Below are 20,545 nucleotides of genomic sequence, written 5' to 3' on the forward strand. Positions count from 1 at the left end.
TGTGGCAGAGCCAGAGCTGGCTCTGAGGCTGGTGGGCAGAGCAGAAACCGCCGGGCCACAAGGGGTGGAGCTGAACAAAGGTGCAGGGTAGCAGCAGCCAACCCGGATGTGAAGAAGGTGCCAGGACAGAAGGTGTTTGCCTTCCTGTCAGTGGAATGGAAAATTCCAAGCCAGGTGCTAAAGGTCTGTTCTAATGATCATTTCTGATTCTTTGCCTTAGCCTTTGAGAGATACTTGGACCGGGAAACTTCAGATCTTAAATTCTCCCTCTGATAAATTTTAAAAACAAACACTTTAAAAGGTCACACTTAGAGGGACTCTGTGTTTCTTTAGAAAGGCTCTGCTATAAGTAAGTTCTAATGTTAAGTAGTCTTTTAATAACGTCAATTGTTCTTTCCTACTGAAGGATGCTTTTCCCACTCACAGCTTCTAGCTGGTGGTTGAGAGTTTCTGGAGGCATAACCCTTCCCAGAGGATCTGGGTCTGGAAGCTCTCCAGGTAGACAGAACTGGGAAATCTGGAACTGCGCCTCCACTTAGCACTGGGGGTAGAGTAATAAATACAACATTCTGCTCTCGGCAGGGTGCAGTGTAGAGCAGGGAAGGGTCAAGTAAACAGAAAATTACCATTTAGTGTGTTAAGTACAGAGAGGGAGGTTGAGTGGGGGCTATGGGAGCATGGAGAAGGGGCAGTTTATTCTGTTTAGAGAGGTCAAGAGGAATTCCCCAAGGAAGTGATGTCTATGCTGAAACCAGAAAGACAGAAGAGCAAGCAGTAAACCAGGCAAGTGGGGTCAGTGGTCCTGGTGGAAGGAGCCACACGTCCAAAGAACTACAAGCTAGAGAGAGCCTGGCTCTCTCTGGAGAAACTGAGAGAAGAATCACAGAAGCTCAGAGAGGGAAAGTGTCTTAGAAAACATCGAAAACCACTTTCTTTTTTAAGCAGGGAAACTGAGGCCCAGAGAGGGGAAGTGGCCTCAGGCCAGTTCTGCCATTAATAATTTCTAAGGAGTTAATTCACAAAGTTTAAGATTACCCCTCCTGAGACATTTACATAGCTGTGTGTTAGGGCAGAAGGAAGAATGACAGGAAAGTGCCTGTCACCTCTAAAAAGTGTCAACCTTGGCCTCTAGCACACAAACTTTATTTAGAGAAAGAAAAACCGTCTCCAAAAGATGTTCTCTTTCTGAGCATATCAATGCAAATGCCACATGCTGTGCCCACAAAGTGCAGGCACCTGCCTCTTCAAGCCATAATAACCCTCATGTGTATGTAGCATTTTGCCAGGTCCAAAGCAATCTTATATCCCTGGTGTCACTTGTTTTTTCCTGTTTTTGTTTGTTTTTAAATAGGCTATTTTTTGAGCAGTTTTAGATTCACAGCAAATTAAACAGAAAGTACAGTGAGTTCCCATATACCTCCTGCCCCTGCACATGCACAGCCTCCCTCACTGTCCATATCCCACCAGAGTAGTACATCTGCTACAACTGAGGAACCTATGTTAACAAATCATTATCACCCAAAGTCCATAGCTTACATTAGAGTTCACTCTCGGTAGTGTACAATCTATGGGTTTTGACAAATATGTGATATATACGTATCCACCATTATGGTATCATAAAGAACAGTTTTGCTGCCCTGAAATCCTCTATGCTCCACCTGTTCATCCCTCCCTCTCCCCTGGCAACCATTCATCTTTTCAGTGTTTCCATAGTTTTACCTTTTCTGGAATATCATATTGTTGGAATTATACAGTATGTAGCCTTTTCGGATTGGTTTCTTACACTTAGTAATATGCGTTTAAGAAACCTCCATGTTTTGTTTTTTTTTTTGCTGTGTGCGGGCCTCTCACTGTTGTGGCCTCTCCCATCGCGGAGCACAGGCTCCGGATGCGCAGGCTCAGCGGCCATGGCTCACGGGCCCAGCCGCTCCGCGGCATGTGGAATCTTCCCGGGCCGGGGCACAAACCCGCGTCCCCTGCATCGGCAGGCGGACTCTCAACCACTGAGCCACCAGCGAAGCTCACCTCCATGTTTTTTCATGACTTGATAGCTCATTTCTTTTTATTGTTGAATAATATTCCATTGTCTGGATGTACCACAGTTCATCTATTCACCAAATAAAGGACATCTTGGTTGTTTCCAAATTTGGGCAGTTATGAATAAAGCTGCTGCTATAGCCTGAATGCTTGTATCTCCCCAAAATTCATATGTTGAAACCTAATCCCTAAAGATGGTATTTGGAGGTGGGGTCTTTGTGAGGTGATTAGGTAATTAGAGTAGAGCCCTAGTGAATGGGATTAGTGCCCTTATAAGAGAGACCCCAGAGAGCTCCCTTGTCCCTTCACCATGTGAGGATGCAACAAGAAGGTGGCTGCCTAGGAACCAGGAAGTGGACACTCACTAGATACCAAATCTACTGATCCCTTGATGTTGGACTTCCCAGCCTCCAAAGCTGTGAGAAAAAAATTTCTGTTGTTTATAATCTACCCAGTCTACGTATGGTATTCTGTTATAGCAGCCTGAATGGACTAAGACAAATGCCATAAATATCTGTGTGAGATTTTTTCATGGACTTGTTTTCAACTCATGTGGGTAAATAGCAAGGAACAGTTGCTGGATCTTATAGTAAGAGCATGGTTAGTTTTGTAAGAAGCTGCCAAACTGTCTTCTAAAGTGGCTGCACCATTCTATATTCCCACCATCAATGAATGAGAGTTCCTGTTGCTCCACATCCTCACCAGCATTTGATGGTGTCTGTGTTCTGAAATTTGGCCATTCTAAGAGGTACGTAATGGTATCCCACTTGTTTTAATTTGCAATTCCCTAGTGGCATATCATGTTAAGCATCTTTTTATATATTTATTTGCCATCTGTATATCTTCTTTGGTGAAGTGTCTGTTCCAATCTTTTGCTCATTTTTAAATCAGATTATTCTTTTTTTAATCGTTGAGTTTTAAGAGTTCTTTGTTTACATTAGATAGCAGTCCTTTATCAGCTACGTCTTTTGCAAATATTTTCTCCCAGTCTGTAGCTTGTCTTATCAGCCTCTTGACAGTGTCTTTTTCAGAGCAGATGTTTTTAATTTTAATGAAGTCCAACTTATCAATTCTTTTTGCATGAATTGTGACTTTGGTGTTATATCTAAAAGTCATCACCAAACTCAAGGTCATCTAGTTTTTCTCCTGTGTTATCTGCAAGTTTTATGGTTTTGTGTTTTATATTTAGGTCTAAGATCCATTTCAAGTTAATATTTGTGAAAGGTGTAAGGTCTGTGCCTAGATTCATTTTTCTTGCATGTGGCTGTCTGGTTGCTCCAGAACCATTTGTCAAAGAGACTTTCTTTTCTCCTTTGTATTGCCTTTGTTCCTTTGTCAAAGATTACATGGCTATATTTGTGAGGGTCTGTTTCTGGACTCTCTCTTCTTTCCATTGATCTATTTGTCTATTCTTTTGCCAATATCATACTCTCTTGATTACTATGTCTTTAAATTAAGTCTTGAAGTCAAGTCGTGTCAGTCTTCCAGCTTTGTTCTTCTCCTTCAATATTGTGCTAGCTATTCTGGGTCTTTTGCCTCTTTGTATAAACTTTGAAATCAGTTTGTCAATATGCACAAAATAACTTGCTTGGATTTCAGTCAGTATTGTGTTGACTCTATAGATTAAGTTAGGAAGAACTGGCTCTTCCTATTCATGAACATAGAATATCTCTCCATTTATTTAGCTCTTCCTAGATTTCTTTTATCAGAGTTTTATAGGTGTCCTTGTATAGATCTTCTACATATTTTGTTAGATTTATACCTAAGTATTTCAGTGTGGGGGGTGCTAATGTAAATGGTATTATGATTTTAAATTTCAGATTCCAATTGTTCATTGCTGGTATATAGGAAAGCAATTGACTTTTGTGCATTAGCCTTGTATCATTCAAACTTGCTATAATCACTTAGTTCCAGTAGTTTTTTGGTCAATTCATTCAGATTTTCTTTTTTCTTTTTTTTAAATTTATTTATTTTATTTATTTTTGGCTGTGTTGGGTCTTCGTTGCTGCACGCAGGCTTTCTCTAATTGCGGCGACTGGGGGCTACTCTTCGTTGCGGTGCGCAGGCTTTTCATTGTGGTGGTTTCTCTTGTTGCGGAGCATGGGTTCTAGGCACGCTGGCTTCAGTACTTGCAGCATGCGGGCACAGTAGTTGTGGCTCGCCAGTTCTAGAGCACAGGCTCAGTAGTTGTGGTGCACGGGGTTAGTTGCTCCGCAGCATGTGGGATCTTCCTGGACCAGGGCTCAAACTTGTGTCTCCTGCATTGGCAGGTGGATTCTCAACTACTGTGCCACCAGGAAAGCCCCATTCAGATTTTCTACATAAACAATTGTGTAATCTATGAGCAAAGAAAGCTTTATTTATTTCTTCCTGATCTGTATACACTTATTTCTTGTTCATACTTCCAGTATGATGTTGAAAGAGTGGTGAGAGGGGATATTGGAAGAGATTACTGAGAGGACATGACCACTGGTTAACCTGTAAGCTGGACTTGGGCAATCAGAAGCTCCTCACCTCCTCCTCTGTCTTTGGAATGTGTGTTCTGCTTGCCTTCCCCATGCTAGAAGCTACCCAAGTATGCAGCCTGAGATAGTAATGTGATGTTGAGACAATCTGGATGGTATATATGACTGAACCCAGTTAAGTCCTCTGTATAAACTTTTAAGATAATGGTGGGTGTGTTCAGAGATCTACTTGTCTTGTGGCTGCCCAAGACAAGCCTCGTAAATCCCCTTGCTTATTTAAAATGCCATCCTGCCACCTACCAATCTGGAGTGATCTGCCTCTTTCTTTGGTTTCTCCCTGCCTTCCATGTAAGGGGGCCAGTTTGCAAACCATCAGGGTATATTCTTGCCTTATTCCTGATCTTAGCAGAAGAGCTTCTAGTTGTAACATCATTAAGTATGATGTTAGCTGTAGGTGTTTTGTAGACGTTCTTTATCAACTTGAGGAAGTTCCCCCTTTATTCCTAGTTTGCTGAGAATTTTTATAATTAAGGGGTGTTGAATTTTGTCAAATGCTTTTTCTGCATGTATTGATATGATCATGTGATTCTTATTCTTTAGGCTTTTTATGTAATGGATTACAGTAATTGATTTTTTAATGTTGAACCAGCTTTATATATCTGGAATAAATCTCACTTGGTCATGTTGTATAGTTTTTTTTATTATTGTTGGATTCAATTTGCTAATATTTTGTTGAGGATGTTTGCATCCATATTCATGAAAGATATTGGCCTCTAATTTTCTTTTCTTGTAATGTCTTTGTCTGGTTTTTGTATTAGGGTAATGCTGGCTTCATAGAATGAGTTAGAAAGTATTCCCTCTCCTTCTAATTTCTGGATGAGATTGTAGAAAATTGGCATAATTTCTTCCTTAATTGTTTGGTAGAATTCACCAGTGAACCTATCTGAGCCTGTACTTTTTCTGTTTTGGAAGGTTATTAATTATTTATTCAAATTCTTTAATAAGATACAGGCCTATTCAGATTGTTTATTTCTTCTGGTGTAAGTTTACACAGATTGTGTCTTTCAAAGAATTGGTCCATTTTACTATGTTATCACATGTGTGGGTATAGAATTATTAGTATCCCTTTATTATCCTTTTAATATCCATGGGATTGGTAGTGATGTCCCTTCTTTCATTTCTGATACTAGAAACTTGCATCTTCTTTCTTTTTTTCTTACTTAGCCTGGTTTATCAATTTTTTTTTATCTTTTCAAAGAACCAGCTTTTGGTTCATGGATCTTCCCTATTGATTTCCTGTTTTCAGTTTCATTGATTTCTGCTCTAATTTTAATTTATTTTCTTCTGACTACTTTGAATTTAATTTTCTCTTCTTTTTCCAAATTGCTAAGGTGGAAGCTTAGATTATTGATTTTAGATTTCTCTTTCTTCTTCTTTTTTTTTTGGCCACACTGCACTGTTCATGGGATCTCAGTTCCCTGACCAGGGATTGAACCCGGGCCTTTCTTTTCTAATATATGCTTTCAATGCTATTAATTTCCTTGTAGGTACTACTTCTGCTGCATCTCACAAATGTTGTTAAGTTGTATTTTCATTTTCATTTAGTTCAAAATATTTCTTAATTTCTCTTGAGGTTTCTTATTTGGCCCTGTGTTATTTAGAAGTGTTTTGTTTAATCTACAAGTATTCTGGAGTTTTCCAAGTATTTTTCTGTTATTGATTTCTAGTTTGATTCCACTGTGGTCTGACAGCATATATTGTATGATTTCTGTTTTATGTTTGTTTTGTTAAGGTATGTTTTATGGCTTCAAATGTTGTCTATCTTGGTGAATGTTCCATGTAAGCTCGAGAAGAATGTGTATTCCACTGTTGTTGGGTGAAGTGGTCTATAGATGTTAATTACATCCAGTTGACCAATGGTGCTGTTGAATTCTCCTAAGTTCTTTCTGATTTTCTGCCTGCTAGATCCATCCATTTCTGACAGAGGAGTATTAAAGTCTCCAACTATAAGAGTGGATTTGTCTATTTCTCCTTTCAGTTCTATCAGTTTTTGCCTCATGTATTTTGATGCTCTGTTGTTAGGCACATACACATTAAAGCTTATGCCTTCTTGGAGAATTGACCCCTTTATCATTATAAAATGTCTTTATCCCTGATAATTTTCCTTGCTCTGAAGTTTGCTCTGTCTGAAAGTAATATAGTCATTCCAGCTCTCTTTTGATTAGTGTTAGCATAGTGTATCTTCTTCTATTCCCTTACCTTTGTTTTTGGAAAGAGTTGTTATGTAAAGTTATTAGAACTATATGATCTACATTTGCAATCACTGGCCCTATTACTTTTTTATTTTTGTTTTTTTTATTGTGATAAAATACACATAACATAAAATTTACCATTATAACCATTTTTAAGTGTATAGTTCAGTGGCATTAAGAACATCCACATTGTTGTGCAGCTATCACCATAACTCTTTTCATCTTGTAAAACTGAAATGATACTCATTAAACAATAATCTTCCATTCCCTCCTCCTGCTAGCTCCTAGCAACCACAATTACATTTTCTGTCTTTATGATTTTTGACTACTGTAAATACTTAATGTAAGTGGAATTATACAGTACTTGTCTGTTTATGACTGTCTTATTTCACTTAGCATAGTCCTCAAGTTTCTTCCATGTGTAGCATACTGTGAAATTTCCTTCTTTCTTAAGGATGAATAATATTCCATTGTATGTATATAAAACATTTTTCTGGGCTTCCCTGGTGGTGCAGTGGTTGCGAGTCCGCCTGCCGATGCAGGGGACACGGGTTTGTGCCCTGGTCCAAGAAGATCCCACATGCCGCGGAGCTGCTAGGCCCGTGAGCCATGGCCACTGAGCCTGCGCGTCCGGAGCCTGTGCTCCGCAAACAAACAAACAAAAAACATTTTGCTTATCCCTTCATCTGTTGATGGACATTTGGGTTCCTTTCACATTTTAGCTACCGTGAAAACCTGCTTTCCTTCTGGGAATTTGGAATTTAGGTACATGCTAGACAGAGGATGACTATGTGACTAGCCCCCAGTAGAAACCTTGGGCATTGTTCTCTGATGAGATTCCCTGGTAGACGATATTTCACCCATGTTGTCACAGCTTGTTGCTGGAAGAGTTAAGTGTATCCTGTGTGACTCCACTGGGAGAGAACCCTTGGAAGCTTATGCCAGGTTTTCCCTGGACTTTGGCCCCATGTGCCTTTTCCCTTTGCTGATTTTCTCTTGTATCCTTTCACTGTTAAAGCATAGCTATGAGTATGACTATAAGTTCTCTGAGACCTCCTACAAATCATTGGACCTTGGGGTGGACCTCTGATACACCATGTTACACAGGCTGCCCATAAATATTTCAAAACTCCAATAATTCTGTTATTTTCAGCAGTACATCAACCATCACTTTGGAAGCTGACAATTATTTAGAATACAAAGTAGTTATAAATATGTATAACTGAAATCTAAAAAGTGGTTAAATATGTTTTGCCCTTCCTTTCCAATTGCAGATATGTGTTGGGAGTTGGGATTCTTGGTGCTATAACATCAAAACCAAAGGAAAGAATCATTTTATTATTCTAGAAACTAATCCTTATTTTAAATGAAGAGGCAATGAGTTTAATATACATATCTTCATTCTGATTGATCATAAGTTATTCCTTTATTCTCACGGAAAAACTTTTCAGGTATGTATTTGTATAAATCAATTCATTATTACTTTTATATCTTATTGTTTATTTTCTTAATTTTTAATAACTTTGATTTTCATTTTATTTATTATTATGGTTACATTCTATTACTGGCAAGAGATCATGGTTTTCCATTTCATGGAGTCAATAGAAGTTTCTCTTCAAAACAAATGTGTTTAAGTTTTAAAAGTGACCTCACAAAACCATAAAAAGAAAGAAGGAAAAGGGGGATCAATAGCAAAATTGCAATAAGTAAATATAGATGATGGTATACGGGATTTCATTATATTGTTCGTTAGTTTTTTGTGCACGCTTGGAATTCTGAGTACCAGAAAGGTTAGTTGAGAATTTCATTTCTGGCAGTACGTCAAACTTTTGCTCACTGAACAGTTAGCTTTTCCATGAAATAACTATTTAACGTACTGCTTTCATAAGAGTTAAGGGAATACCTCCAAGCATTCACACATATGTATATACATAAACATAAATAATATCATTGGGTAAAACCAAAGTAGGGAACTGGGCAAAATAGTCCTGGGCAAATAGAAAAGTTAGAGCAGGCCTGAGAGGCGCCAGTATCAGCTCTGTGGTTGTGAAACTAAGCCCTGAACCAGCTGTAGAATAGGAGAGCTGACTGAGATTCCTGTATTAAGATGGAAACTCCTCAAAGGATATGGAAGTGGTCCCCTATCAGCAGTGACTCCTGGCTTCTGGAAGATGCAATAGCAACTCCTCTATGAAGAGGTATCGCCTGTATCTTGGTGTCAAGAATGACCATGTACTTTTGATAAAAGAACCAAATAGGACTTTTTAGAAAAGACAAAATATTTAGATATTGAGGATTCACATAGATTAGGGTGAAACTAATATGAGCTCACAAAGATTATCAACACACAAAGAAACAAACCACCATGAGTGAGAATCAGCAGAAACAACAACGTTTAGATCCTCAAGAATTTCAGACATTGGAATTATCAATAAGACTATTTAAATAGCTATAACTACGTATTAAAGGTTTAAAGCACTCATAGGCGCCAGGGCACCCTGACAGCAAAGATCAGCTTCCACCAGTAAGCTATTAAATCATTTGCCTTCCTGGATTAAAACAAAAAAAAGCATTAATAGGCTACCCAAAATGAATTTTAAAAGAGTCAAATAGAAGTTTTAGGAAACAAATACACAATTGTTGAATTAAAGACTGGGGGGAGGGCATCCTGGTGGCACAGTGGTTAAGAATCCGCCTGCCAATGCAGGGGACACAGTTTCGAGTCCTGGTCCGGGAAGATCCCACATGCCGCTGGGCAACGGAGCCCATGTGCCACAACTACTGAGCCTGCGCTCTAGAGCCTGCGAGCCACAGCTAGTGAAACCTGCATGCCTAGAGCCTGTGCTCCACAACAAGAGGAGCCACAGCAATGAGAAGCCCGCACACCACAATGAAAAGTAGCCCCCGCTCACCGCAACTAGAGGAAGCCCGCGTGCAGCAACAAAGACCCAACGCAGCCAAAAATATATTTTAAAAATTAAAATAAAATAAAATAAAATAAATAAAGATGGGGGAATGTGTTAAATAACAGATTAGGAGCCACTTGTTCAATAGAGTATTTTATATATATATATATATACATATATAAATATATATAAATAAGCTTAAAAAGCAGACAGGAAAAATAAATAAAATGAGTTAAAAGCAACAACCAAAATAAAATAAAATGGATGTATAACTTTGAACTAGCAAGAAAAAAATAGCTAGTGAAAGAAGGGAAAGAACATGAAAAGATGCTCAACACCACTAATCATTAGAGAAATGCAAATCAAAACCACAATGAGGTATCACCTCACACCAGTCAGAATGGCCATCATCAAAACATCTACAAACAATAAATGCTGGAGAGGGTGTGGAGAAAAGGGAACCCTCTTGCACTGTTGGTGGGAATGTAAATTGATACAGCCACTATGGAGAACAGTATGGAGGTTCCTTAAAAAACTAAAAATAGAACTACCATATGATCCAGCAATCCCACTACTGGGCATATACCCTGAGAAAACCATAATTCAAAAAGAGTCATGTACCAAAATGTTCACTGCAGCTCTATTTACAATAGCCAGGACATGGAAGCAACCTAAGTGTCCATCGACAGATGAATGGATAAAGAAGATGTGGCACATATATACAATGGAATATTACTCAGCCATAAAAAGAAATGAAATTGAGTGATTTGTAGTGAGGTGGATGGACCTACATTTTGTCATACAGAGTGAAGTAAGTCAGAAAGAAAAACAAATACCATATGCTAACACATATATACGGAATCTAAAAAAGTAGTACTGGTGAACCTAGTGGTGGCGCAGGAATAAAGACACAGAGTAGAGAACGAACTTGAGGACAGGTGGGGGGGTTGGAGAGGGGAAGCTGGGACGAAGTGAGAGAGTAGCACTGACATATATACACTTCCAAATGTAAAATGGATGGCTAGTGGGAAGCTGCTGCATAGCACAGGGTGATCAGCTCGGTGCTTTGTGACCACCTAGAGGGGTGGGATAAAGGAGGCTCAAGAGGGAGGAGAAATGGGGATATATGTATACATATAGTTGATTCAGTTTGTTATACAGCAGAAACTAACACAACAATGTAAAGCAATTATACTCCAATAAAGATATAAAAAAAAGGTAAAGAAGATATAAAGAAGTAATTAATGTGAAAAAGATGACTGAAATATCTATATATAAAAATAAATGCATTTAATGTAAGTGAATTAGCAGCACTTCTGGAATGGAAGAATAAGAATCTCTGAAAACCCACTCCTTCATAAAAGTATGAGAACACTGGCAAAAATTGTCAAAATCAACTTCTTTCGGTATTCTGTAAATTAATCAAAGAAAGGTTTGTGATAATCAGAGAAGTGTCTATTCAATAAAAACAGCTGAATCTTAGTAAGAACAGTGAGCTTTGTGGTGTTTTAACTTGCTCTAGCCCCATTCCCCTCTCCCCGCTCCAAGGTAGCCTTGAAAAACAACAGCTTCACAACCATGGTTGTTGCAAAAATTAGCAATTTAGTAACCACTGGAAGGGGAAGAATAGGTTTGGAGCTCTTCAAAAAGTCCCATTCACAGACAATTGTCATTATGTGACTTGTCTGACATCTCCTTTGGAAAGCTCCATTCTCAGGTCTTGGTTTTATTTGAACTGACTCAGAGCTCGCGCTATAAAAACAGGGCATTTGCCAAAATAATCAGTGGCAGTTCTCTAACATTGCACCTGAGACGATGATGCAAAGGCCAGCAGCCTTCTTCTCCCTGGGATGGGCGTCACTCAGCAGCTGTTGGAGACACTTTCTGGAGCATGGCTCAGCTGTGGGGTCACCAGCTTTCCCCTGCGGAAAGCCAGGGGACTCTGTCAGGATCACATGCAGCATCTAACAAGGCTCATACTTTTCAGACCGTCCCCTCCACCCCCATCCCTGTCCATCAAAGCAAGACTTGCTCCTCTGCTTCTCTTCCTCCTGCATTCTTCCCCCATTCTATCTAGGTGAGGGTGGGGTGGGTTCTCTCTCACTGGTTCATTCCCCTCGCAGAGCAGCTAGAGCTCTAATTAGTATCATCAGCTGGGCTCACCTTCCTTACCATAGTTGGACAGATGAGTTAAGGAAATATGAACATTTTGAGCTCAGAGTTTTTCAACCTTGACACCATCGACATTTTCAACTAGATGATTCTTTGTTGAGAAGGGCTATCCTGTGCATTGTAGGACGTTTAGAAGCACCCTGGCCAGTAGCACCTCACAAGTCATGACAATCAAAAATGCCTTCATAAGTCAGGCAGAGAAAGACAAATATCATGATATCACTCATCTGTGGACTCTAAAAAAATGGTATAAACGGACTTATTTACAAAACAGAAACGGACTCACAGATTTTGAAAACAACTTTATGGTTACCAAAGGGGAAACGTGCAGGGGAGGGATAAATTAGGAGCTTGGGATTAACATACACACTCTACTATATATAAAATAGATAACCAACAAGGACCTACTGTATAGCACAGGGAACTCTACTCAATATTCTGTAATAACCTATATGGGAAAAGAATCTGAAAAAGATGAATATATATATATATATATGTAGCTGAATCACTTTGCTGTACACCTGAAACCAACACAACATTGTAAATCAACTATACTCCAATAAAATTATTTTTTTTAGAGTGAATGATGGTTTTTATTTTTATTTTTTTTGCTGCTTTGGGTCTTCGCTGATGCACGCGGGCCTTCTCTAGTTGCCATGAGTGGGGGCTACTCTTCGCTGCAGTGCGTGGGATTCTCATCCTGCAGAGCATGGGCCCTAGAGGGTACAGGCTTCAGCAGTTGCAGCGTGTGGGCTCTAGAGTGCAGGCTCAGTAGTTGTGGCGCACGGGCTTTGTTGCTCCACAGCATGTGGGATCTTCCCCGACCAGGGATCGAACCCGTGTCCCCTGCATTGGCAGGCGGATTCCTAACCACTGCACCACCAGGGAAATCCCAATAAAATTCTTTAAAAAAAAATGTCTTCACATATTGCCAAATATTCCTGGGAGCAAAATAGTCCCCAGTTGAGAATTGCTGTTTTAGTTAAACCGGTATAGTTATCTTTGATTCTTGTCTCGTTTTGAGCCAAAACTTACATATCATTATAGTTAATATATCAATAAAACTTTTACTTCTGTTTCCAAGAGAAGAAATATATAGTCTAGGTGTTATCACCGCCCCCCCACCCCGGCCCGAACACACACACTTATCACTAGCAATGGGGTTGTTGTTGCCATCTGACTGGTTAGCAGTCCAGTTCCAAAATTCCATCCTGAGGGCTGCTTTCTGGGGCCACTCTTGGTACCAACATGCCTTAGTGTGGGTTCCTCATCTCATATGAGTACTTTATTGGCAAGTGTGAGTCCAAGGATCAGGAGTGAAGGACAGGAGTTGTAAAACAGAGGAGAAAGGAGAGCCATTGCAAGGGTGAATGCAATGCAATGGCGGAGGGGAGGAAGGAGAGCCAGTGCAAGGGTGCAATTCTTTGTTGAGGGTGGTCTACAAAGAATTATCTAGTCAAATTGGCCACTTCCAAAGGCATTTGGTTGTTTGATCCTGCAAGACAGTTTGAAAGCTGTATGAAATATCTGAGGAGAGTCTGAGGGGAAAAGGAGAGAAGCATGTATTCATCAGTTACTGACTCCATCGGTCAAAGATTTGTCCCATGAGGCATTGACCGCTCCCCACTTCCGCACTTCTGGCTTGCACCTGTCCCAGTGCTGAACGGTTCCAGCAGTCCCATAATCCCAAGGTATCAAGACACAAGCCCTGATGCAGAAAGCGAGAAGCCCGAGTTATGGACTTGAGGTGAAGCTCACTTAGGTTACAGCTGCTGAAGCTGGAATAAGATCAGTCGTGGTGAAATAAGAAGCTGATGAAGCCAAGAGGATCTGCCATGGGGCATAAGAAGTGTTTGATACATTTGCATACCGAATTCATGTGTTGCAATTCATTCCTGGTACACATTCAGCCAAAGTACCCTGCACATACATACGCTAACCTCAGCTTTCTCTCTCTCTCTCTTTTTTTTTTTTTTTTGCGTTACGCGGGTCTCTCACTGTTGTGGCCTCTCCCGTTGCAGAGCACAGGCTCCGGACGCTCAGGCTCAGCGGCCATGGCTCACGGGCCCAGCCGCTCCACGGCATGTGGGATCTTCCCGGACCGGGGCACGAACCCGTGTCTCCTGCATCGGCAGGCGGACGCTCAACCACTGCGCCACCAGGGAAGCCCCAGCTTTCTCTTTATAAAATGAGGATAATCACCTCAAGCTTGCTGGATTGTTCTGAGAATTAGAGATCTGCATGTATAAAGCCTGATCACAATGTCAGTTCAATAAATACGCTCCGTATGTGTGTAACTATTTTATTAGTCAGATGTAATAAGCCATTCCGATTGACCATAAGGGCCCAGTGTAGTGAGGCCAAAGTCAAAGGTTCCACCTTGTGTAGGCAGTGAATTTGGCTTATGCTGCTCAGACAGCCAGAACTTGATCGCTCTACAGTTAACCTTCAGTGAGCAACTATCGTGTCCCTGGTTCTGGGCTGCCTTGAGGACCTGGAGACCAGAGTCATTACTGATCCTTCCCCCAAAAGCACTCCCACGCCGGCAAAGATAGGCAAACAATAACAACTGCCATGGCTTAAGCAAGCACAGGGGACTATGGGAGCAAAAGAAGTCCTGGGAGGCGAAGGCAGGCTCTCCCTAGGAGGAGGGAAGGGTACCGACATCTGGAGGGTTGTGTAGGTGATAACCAAGCAAAGACTGGCGGCGGGGCAAAATGTTTCTCACCGGCTCACTCAGTGCAACTTCACCGTCGTTTACTGGGCCCCTGCTATAGTCAAGGTAGTGGTCAGATGCCGAGGCGGGGACAGAGCGGGGAGCGAGGCCAATCTCCAGTCACCCCTCACTGCTCCAAGGGCATAAGGTAGACCGGCGCAGGAGTGAAGGAACAAATTACCTCACTTACGGGGGTGTCCCTAGGAACAGACATCATCCTTCCCTAGATCACCGATTCAACACTCAAAAACTAATTGACTTGTTCTCCCTCACTGGTTAATTAAATTTTTATGGCCAAAAAAGAATGGGGGGATTGATGACATTTTTTTCTTGTCACAATCGTCTTCCGTTACGCTACTTTATATTTCAATAAGAAAAGAGGTATAACCAAACATAAAGTAAACCCAGAATTCTCTGCGCCCCCCACCCCCGGAGCGAGGTGAGCCAAGGCGGACCCTCTCACGTCCCCACCGGTCCGCCCAGCGCCACCTGCCTCTTTAAGAGCCGAAGCCTAGCCCTTCGAGGGGCCGCAGAGGAAGCGAGCTTCGGTACAGTTGCCCGCAGAGGTCTCGGGAAGCGGCGTTTCCGGGAGGTGCTGTCTTTTTAAGGAGGCGGGGCTCTACCCGGAGGAGGTGGAGAAGGTCTGCCCCTCGGATCTCCGGTTTCCGGCAACTCGGCGGGACCAGAGCCTGCTCGCAGAATCTGAGGTCCGAGGCTTCCTCGCACCAGCTGGACGCCGAGCCCCGCGAGGTGAGGTGGCGGGGTCTGTGGGGCCGGCCCGGGACTGAGGGAGCTCGGGATCTCCTGCCCACCCGGGCCGCTGCGGCCCAGCTTCTCCTCCTAAAACACTGTCCGTGGTTCTTGGGTAGCTCTTTCCCAGACCGTCCTGGACTCACGGTGCCCCAGGCTGTAGGGTCCCCATCACTCCAGCGCCTACTAATTGCTTCGCTATGCACTAAGCGCCTTACACTTACTTGCCTCAGTTAATGGCACCCAATATCGTGTGAGTAGGTACAATTATGAACCCATTTTACAGATGAGAACATTGAGGCCCCCCAGGAGCCCACAGTCTTACGGCCAGAAGCAGCAGAATCGGGAATCAAACCCAGGTCTGTTCGACTCCAGAGCCTGTGCCCTTAACCACTGGCTAGGCTGACAGCCTTTGCTCTCCACTGCCCTCATAAACACCTCTCTCAAACCCCAGCCTCCCCTTCCTCATTCTTCCATCTCCAGGCTGCACCTGGCCCCTAAACACGCACACAGTGAGATTGCATGGAACCAGTGGAGCCCCCCACCATTAGTTTTTTTTTTATAACAGTTTTAATAGTATCTGATGCTAAATGGTTATCTTTATATAAACCTATCGGATCCCACTAAAAAAGGACGCAAGGAAAAGCAATACCATTTCTAATGCTGAAATAAGATTCGTTTGTAGATTTTTTAATGTTATCATATGAAATTTATTTATTTTTCCCTTTTAGACCTCTGTAAATTATCTTCCTAATAATTGGGAGAAGACCCTTGGCTGAATGGCAGCTGTAGATGACTTGCAGTTTGAAGGTACATCCGTTGGGTGCCCACCTTTTATGATCAGTATTTCTGCAGTCACAGCAGAATTTCCGTTGCTATGCTGGTGCATGTATTAAAGAAGATTATTTCAGACATCTTGGTAGAAGAATGTTTGCCACACTCAGGTTATTCTGTTTGTTCACATCAGCTGTTCTTTTTTGCCAAACAGCCCTTCAGATTGAAAATATCATACATTTAGGGCAGTGATTACAGAAAATGTTTATAGAGTTCTTGCTTTAGTTCAACATGCATTTATTGAGCACCTGTTTTGTGCTTAGAATTCTGCTAGATACAGGAGATCAAAAGATAAAGGAGAAGCTTTTTACACTGGTAGAGTAGATAAAAGTGTAAAAAGATAATGATAATGAAATGTGATCAGGTCATTCCTTCACTGACTCAGTAAATCTCTCATGAGTGTGACCATGAACCAGGGAATTGTTCTAGTTACCAGGGTAGAAGAGTGAACAGTTTCTTCCCTTTTGAAGCTCTCAGTGTAGGGAGGGAGACATTTATTTGTTAAATGATCATTTAAATATATATCTATAAACTATGAAAGTGCTGGAGGAAAAGTTCATAACTCATAACCCAGAGCCTGACCTAAGCTGGGGATTGACGAATGTTCATTTGCCTTGTAAACACTTGTATAGTATTTCCTAAATGGCAGGCAGTGTTCTAAGTGCTTTACAAATATTTACTCATTTACTCCTTATGTCAACTTTATGAAATAGTTATTTTATTCTCCCTATTTTACCAACGAGGAAACTGAAGCACAGGAAAATTAAGTCATTTGCTTAAAGGTTATAGTAAGTGGTAAAGCTGGGTTTGAACCCAGGCATCACAACATACGCTACCTTACTACTATCTAAGGAAGAGATACGATGTTTAAAGAGAAATCCACTTCATCGGCCAATACTGTCAGTTCCATCTGCAAAATACAACCAGCATCTGACCATTTCTCGCCACCTCTACCGCTATCCCACCGTGCTCAAGGTCACCATCACCTTATGTCTGGATTATAGCCCTTACCTTCCTTCAGGTCTTCCTGCATCCTCCCTTACCCCCCTACAGTCTGTATTTTGCAGCCAGAGTAGACCTTTAAAACCAAGTCAGATCACGTCATTCCTTCTAAAACTTCCAGTAGCTCCCATCTCACTAGGAGTGGAAGGCAGAGCCCTTTCTGTGCTTAGGAGGCCCTACATGATCCAGGCCTCCACTGCCTCTGATTTCATCTCCTGCTACTCTAGCCCTTTCTCTCTGCCTACCCACATGGGCCTCATCACTGTCCCTCCTAGATGCCAGGTACACTAACAGCTTAGGGCTTTTGAGCCATCCTTCTGTTTGGGACATTCTTAGTCCAGAGAGCCACATGGCTTGTTCCCTTGCTCTGCTTAAATCTCACTTCATTCCAGAGGCCTTCCTTGGTCATCCTATCTGGGAGTACAGTGCAAGAAAGTTCAAGTGTAAAGAACAGCACGTGCAGAGTACTTGAGAAGGGAGGAAGTCTGTTTCATTTTCTTTCCCAAGGAATTAAAAGAAGGCCAGAGTACCAGAGCACAGATGGTGGGGGAGGCCTGTCACAAGGTGAGGTTTGAGAGGAAGCAGGAGCCAGGTCACACAGGACTTTCTCCACCATGTTAAAGACTTGGCTCTTTAGAAAAGAACACAGGGTGCTGTGGGGGTCATGGAAAGCTTCTCCGAGGAAAAATGGTAGTGTTAAATGAAAACGTGAAGGTCAGGGCCCTGCAGGTGGGAGACATTGTGTCAGGAAAGGAACAGCGGCAAAACATAGCGTAGGATGTAGAAGCAGATAATGTTGGTGGCAGAAATGAGAAACATACCAGTCTTGCCCTCAAGGCACTGAGATGGACAAGAATAACTAATACAGAGCAGAATATGTGAATAGTCATGTGCAAGGTACACACATCCTACATTAAAATCAGACTTTCCACCTGCTGTTCTTCACACACGGAACACATTTTCTGTCTTCTGGGTCTTGCTCATCCCATACTCTTTGCCTGAGATGCCATGCCCACTGCTTCTGGCCATCCTTCTCATACGGCACCTTTTCCAAGTAGCCTTTCCTAATCCCATCAACTAGATGAGTTATCATCTCTTGAACCTCTTTGGACTTGATACCTCTAAAGTGACACTCTCTGTTCCTCCTTCTGGCATGTCATTTCCCCTGGTAAACTACTGTTTTTAAAATATGAAACTTAAATGTATCTTCCTTGGACTGATTCCCTCAGGCAAAGTTATAACCATCTTTTTAAATGTCAGTGCCCTGTCCAGTCAGTAAATGATAGCAATAACAGTATTTATTATCTCATATCATCCTCAAAATCTCTCTGCAAGATAAGTATTTTCTACTTTTTATAGTTGAAGAAACAGAGACTCAGAGATATGGAGTGATTTGCCCAAGGTCATGGAGTGCTAGAGTCTTATCTTAAACAGAGGACCCTCTCATTCCAGAGCCTCATGCTGCCAAAACATGGGAGACTGAAGCTTGAGTAGTTGTTACGGATCAGCCACCTTATTAACTTCAGTCACTTTAATTCTCTCCATAAAACTATTTGCGTAGCTGAAAGGCAGTAAGATTGGGCTCGATTATCCAAGAGCCCCATCCTACTGCCATGATTGTAGTGTTACAGTGGTGTCCTGCTGGCCTCCTTCCTGAGTCCTGCCAAATTCCACAGCTGCCCTAAATTTTATCTAAGAGCAGCTAAATAAAGTTTGTTAGGATGCCCAGAGACAGGAAGTCACAATCATGGCTGGTGGACATGAATAGGTGAGGTTCTTTTGGAGAACAGTTTAGCAGTATGGCTCAAGAGCCTTAAAGATGGTCTGCACCCTTTGACCTGGTGATCACACTGATAGTGTTCATACTAAGGCAATAACCCCAAAAGCTTTCTCCTCACAGATGCTCCTTACAGTGTTATTTGTACTGATGAAAAACGAGAAGCACCCAAACATCCAATAAGAGTGGAATAATTGTGTTAACTTGTGGTGTCTCTCTCCTACTCTTCCCACCTCCAGCTGATGAACTGTTATGTAGCCACATAACTGATCATTTTAAAGACTGACATAATATGAAAAAAATAATTTTTTCTATAATCCCTGGCAGATGGAGCAGGGTACAACATTGTTTACATAGTACTGTCGCATCCTAAATCAGTACTTGGTACACTGTAGGCTCGCAGTAAATATTTGTTGAGTGAATGATCATCACTGGCATGAATCTATTCTATAGAGAAAAGGAAATACACCAAAAGTTAATAGTGTTTGCTTTTATGTGGATGGGACTAAGAGTGATTTTTATTCTGTTGTTTCTACTTTTTTTTTTTTTTTTGCGGTACGCGCGCCTCTCACTGTCGTGGCCTCTCCCGTTGCGGAGCACAGGCTCTGGATGCGCAGGCTCAGCAGCCATGGCTCACCGGCCTAGCCGCTCCACGGCGTGTGGGATCTTCCCGGACCGGGGCACGAACCCATGTCCCCTGCATTGGCAGGCGGACTCTCAACCACTGCGCCACCAGGGAAGCCCTCTACTTTCATTTTTGTCCTCGTGTTTTCTGTAGTGATTACATAGGACTTACTGGAAAAAATAACTTCCATTAAGTTTTTTTGAACTTGAATCAAAGAAGAGAGGGTTAGATTGGTTACCTGCTACTGGCCAGGCACTCTGCTAAGGGCTTTACTTGAGTAATATTCCTAACTTTCCCAAAATTCCTGAAAATAAATATTATTCTCCCCATCGTATAGATGAGAACACTGAAGCTTATAGAGGTTAAGTTACTCAGGCTTGAATACTTAGTAAGTAACTGAGCCAGGACTAAAATTCTGGTCTGACTTCAAATTCTGTTGTTTTCATAATCATTTTTCTTTGTCAGCTTGATTTCTAGATGAGATTTTTTTTCAGAGCCTTTTGCCACTTGTCTCAGATAGGGTCTATAGCAAAGCTGAGGTTGTAACAGCTTGTCTTTAAATTAAAAGTATGGCATTTCCAGTGTGGGTAAGGTCACTGATACCCTTGTACTCTAATTGATTTCAGAATTTGGTGATACAGCTACTTATCTAGCAGCAAACCCAGATGCCACCACGATAAGCATCGAGGATCCTGGTGAAACCCCAAAACACCAGCCAGGACCCCCAGGAGGCTCAGGGAGAGAAGAGGATGATGAGTTACTAGGAAATGATGACTCTGACAAAACTGAGGTTTGAACTTGTCTTTTAAATTGTTTTTTTCTTTTACCTTTTTTTTTAACATCTTTATTGGAGTATAATTGCTTTACAATGGTGTGTTAGTTTCTGCTTTATAACAAAGTGAATCAGCTATACACATACATATATCCCCATATCTCCTCCCTCTTGCATCTCCCTCCCACCCTCCCTATCCCATCCCTCTAGGTGGTCACAAAGCACCGAGCTGATCTC

The 20,545-nt window shown here is 41.7% G+C and overlaps 1 protein-coding gene across 2 annotated transcripts in view; it reads left to right on the top strand.

Annotated features, from left to right (window-relative positions):
* Positions 1-14,971: 14,971 nt before the first annotated feature.
* Positions 14,972-20,545, top strand: part of YIPF1 (Yip1 domain family member 1) — a 35,126-nt gene continuing 29,552 nt past the window's right edge. The window contains exons 1-4 of one of the 2 annotated variants that reach the window (XM_030870202.3): positions 15,205-15,298; positions 15,585-15,657; positions 16,030-16,108; positions 20,163-20,326. In XM_030870202.3, the coding sequence (XP_030726062.1) occupies positions 16,078-16,108; positions 20,163-20,326 (195 nt within the window). In that variant the 5' untranslated portion in view covers positions 15,205-15,298; positions 15,585-15,657; positions 16,030-16,077. Of the gene's footprint in view, positions 15,299-15,584; positions 15,658-16,029; positions 16,109-20,162; positions 20,327-20,545 lie in introns of both variants that reach the window. The other variant, XM_030870201.3, reaches the window with a different exon arrangement.

The sequence above is a fragment of the Globicephala melas genome, chromosome 1 (assembly GCF_963455315.2).
Source record: "Globicephala melas chromosome 1, mGloMel1.2, whole genome shotgun sequence".
Lineage (NCBI taxonomy): Eukaryota > Metazoa > Chordata > Mammalia > Artiodactyla > Delphinidae > Globicephala > Globicephala melas.